Genomic DNA, 1,395 nt, shown 5'->3' with positions numbered 1-1,395 from the left:
CCTACTGTCCCCTCTGGCGATCACACTGCCCTTTACCCTTCTTCCTCCCTCCATCCCTCCCTCCTCCCCCACCAGCCCGGAACCCCGGAACCCCCAGCCGGCTCTGCATCGTGTACCGATCACCGCGGACCGGCATGATTTGGTTAGAAACGATTCAGATCCCTTCCAGCGCTACGAGAAGTCGCCTTCCCGTCGGCTGCGTCGCCACGGTAGCGGGCCATCGTGTACACACAATCGTGTACACACAATCGTGTACATACCGGCCACTCATAAGCACACGTCTGATGTGTTTCCCGGATCTCGTTTGATGTTTAGAATTCCTCAACACACTGGGAGGGCGACCCCGGAATGGAAGCCCTGCAGAGAGTCTACGGGGTGTCCTTCCCCGACGTCGAGATGATGGCGGCCTGGGCGAAGTCCCGGCAGGAGGCCAGGAGCCGGGATCACAGGAGAATCGGCAAGGTGGGCGGCGCGGGCCGGGCACGGCCGGGCGGGGGCTGCCTTCGCTCGCCTTGGCCGAGTCTCTCAAAGTCACCGTTTGAAACTTAGCGTTTCTTCTGTTCTCCCGTTTTCTGCTCTGCTGGCGCTCAGAGGTGGCCGCTGAGTTCTTTGGTGCTAACGCCCCGACACCCTCTGGGCGCCGGCCTTCTTCCCGCGACTTGTATTAGATGCTAAAAATTGCAGCCTTTCCCATTTTCATCGCGATAGAAAAATAACGTTTTGGGAAACTAGCGTCTACTTTGCTAACATACTTTGTGTGTCGGAAGCAGAGCGGGAAGACAGACGAGGTCAGGCAGCGGGGGGCCGGGGTTTTAACCCCCATCGTGCCACGTGCGGGCCATGCCAAGTGACGGGTCTGCCACTCCGCGTCCCTGCGCACTGCCGGGTAGCCTTGCGGGGCTGACGTGAGCACAGAGGCTGGGTGACGGTGGCCACGTGGGATGGGCCTCGGCGTGCGACAGCCGTGACGACGGTCGCCGCCACCTGCTGCCCTCCGCCAGCGGCGACTATTTCCGAGCTTGGCCACGTTGTCTGTCCATGAGATCGATCCTCCAAGGTGCCAGGCGAGAAACGAGCAGTAAAGAGGCAATAAAGGCCAAGTTCAGAGCTAAGCGGCCATAAGTATAAATCGTAATTTTCCACGTGCCGTTTATCGCACAGTCAGATGCGGTGCCGAGGGACGCGGAACGTCAGCCGTCGGGAGGCCGCGTGGGGGCCGCGTGTGCGCGTGACGCCCCTGCGCGGCCGAGCGCGGCGTGGGTCTGAGGCGCGTCACTTTCCACTCAGGAGCAAGAGCTTTTCTTCTTCCACGACCTGAGCCCCGGCAGCTGCTTCTTCCTTCCCCGAGGGGCCTTCGTTTACCGCGCGCTGGTGGACTTCATGCGAGTAAGTCAC

General features: G+C 61.1%; 1 protein-coding gene across 5 annotated transcripts in view; it reads left to right on the top strand.

Moving 5' to 3' along the window:
• The first annotated feature begins 239 nt into the window (after window positions 1-239).
• Window positions 240-1,395, top strand: part of LOC105310072 (probable threonine--tRNA ligase 2, cytoplasmic) — a 10,898-nt gene continuing 9,742 nt past the window's right edge. For 2 of the 5 annotated variants that reach the window (XR_897452.2, XM_011386291.2), the window contains exons 1-2: window positions 240-462; window positions 1,288-1,386. Coding sequence is in view for 4 of the 5 variants with exons in the window: in XM_011386291.2 (XP_011384593.1) it covers window positions 349-462; window positions 1,288-1,386 (213 nt within the window). In the remaining variant the exon portion in view is untranslated. The remainder of the gene's footprint in view (window positions 463-1,287; window positions 1,387-1,395) is intronic. The other 3 variants (XM_011386285.2, XM_011386290.2, XM_023526567.1) reach the window with 2 other exon arrangements.

This window comes from Pteropus vampyrus, unplaced genomic scaffold (genome assembly GCF_000151845.1).
Source record: "Pteropus vampyrus isolate Shadow unplaced genomic scaffold, Pvam_2.0 Scaffold1044, whole genome shotgun sequence".
NCBI lineage: Eukaryota > Metazoa > Chordata > Mammalia > Chiroptera > Pteropodidae > Pteropus > Pteropus vampyrus.
This window is presented reverse-complemented; position numbering and strand designations above follow the sequence as displayed.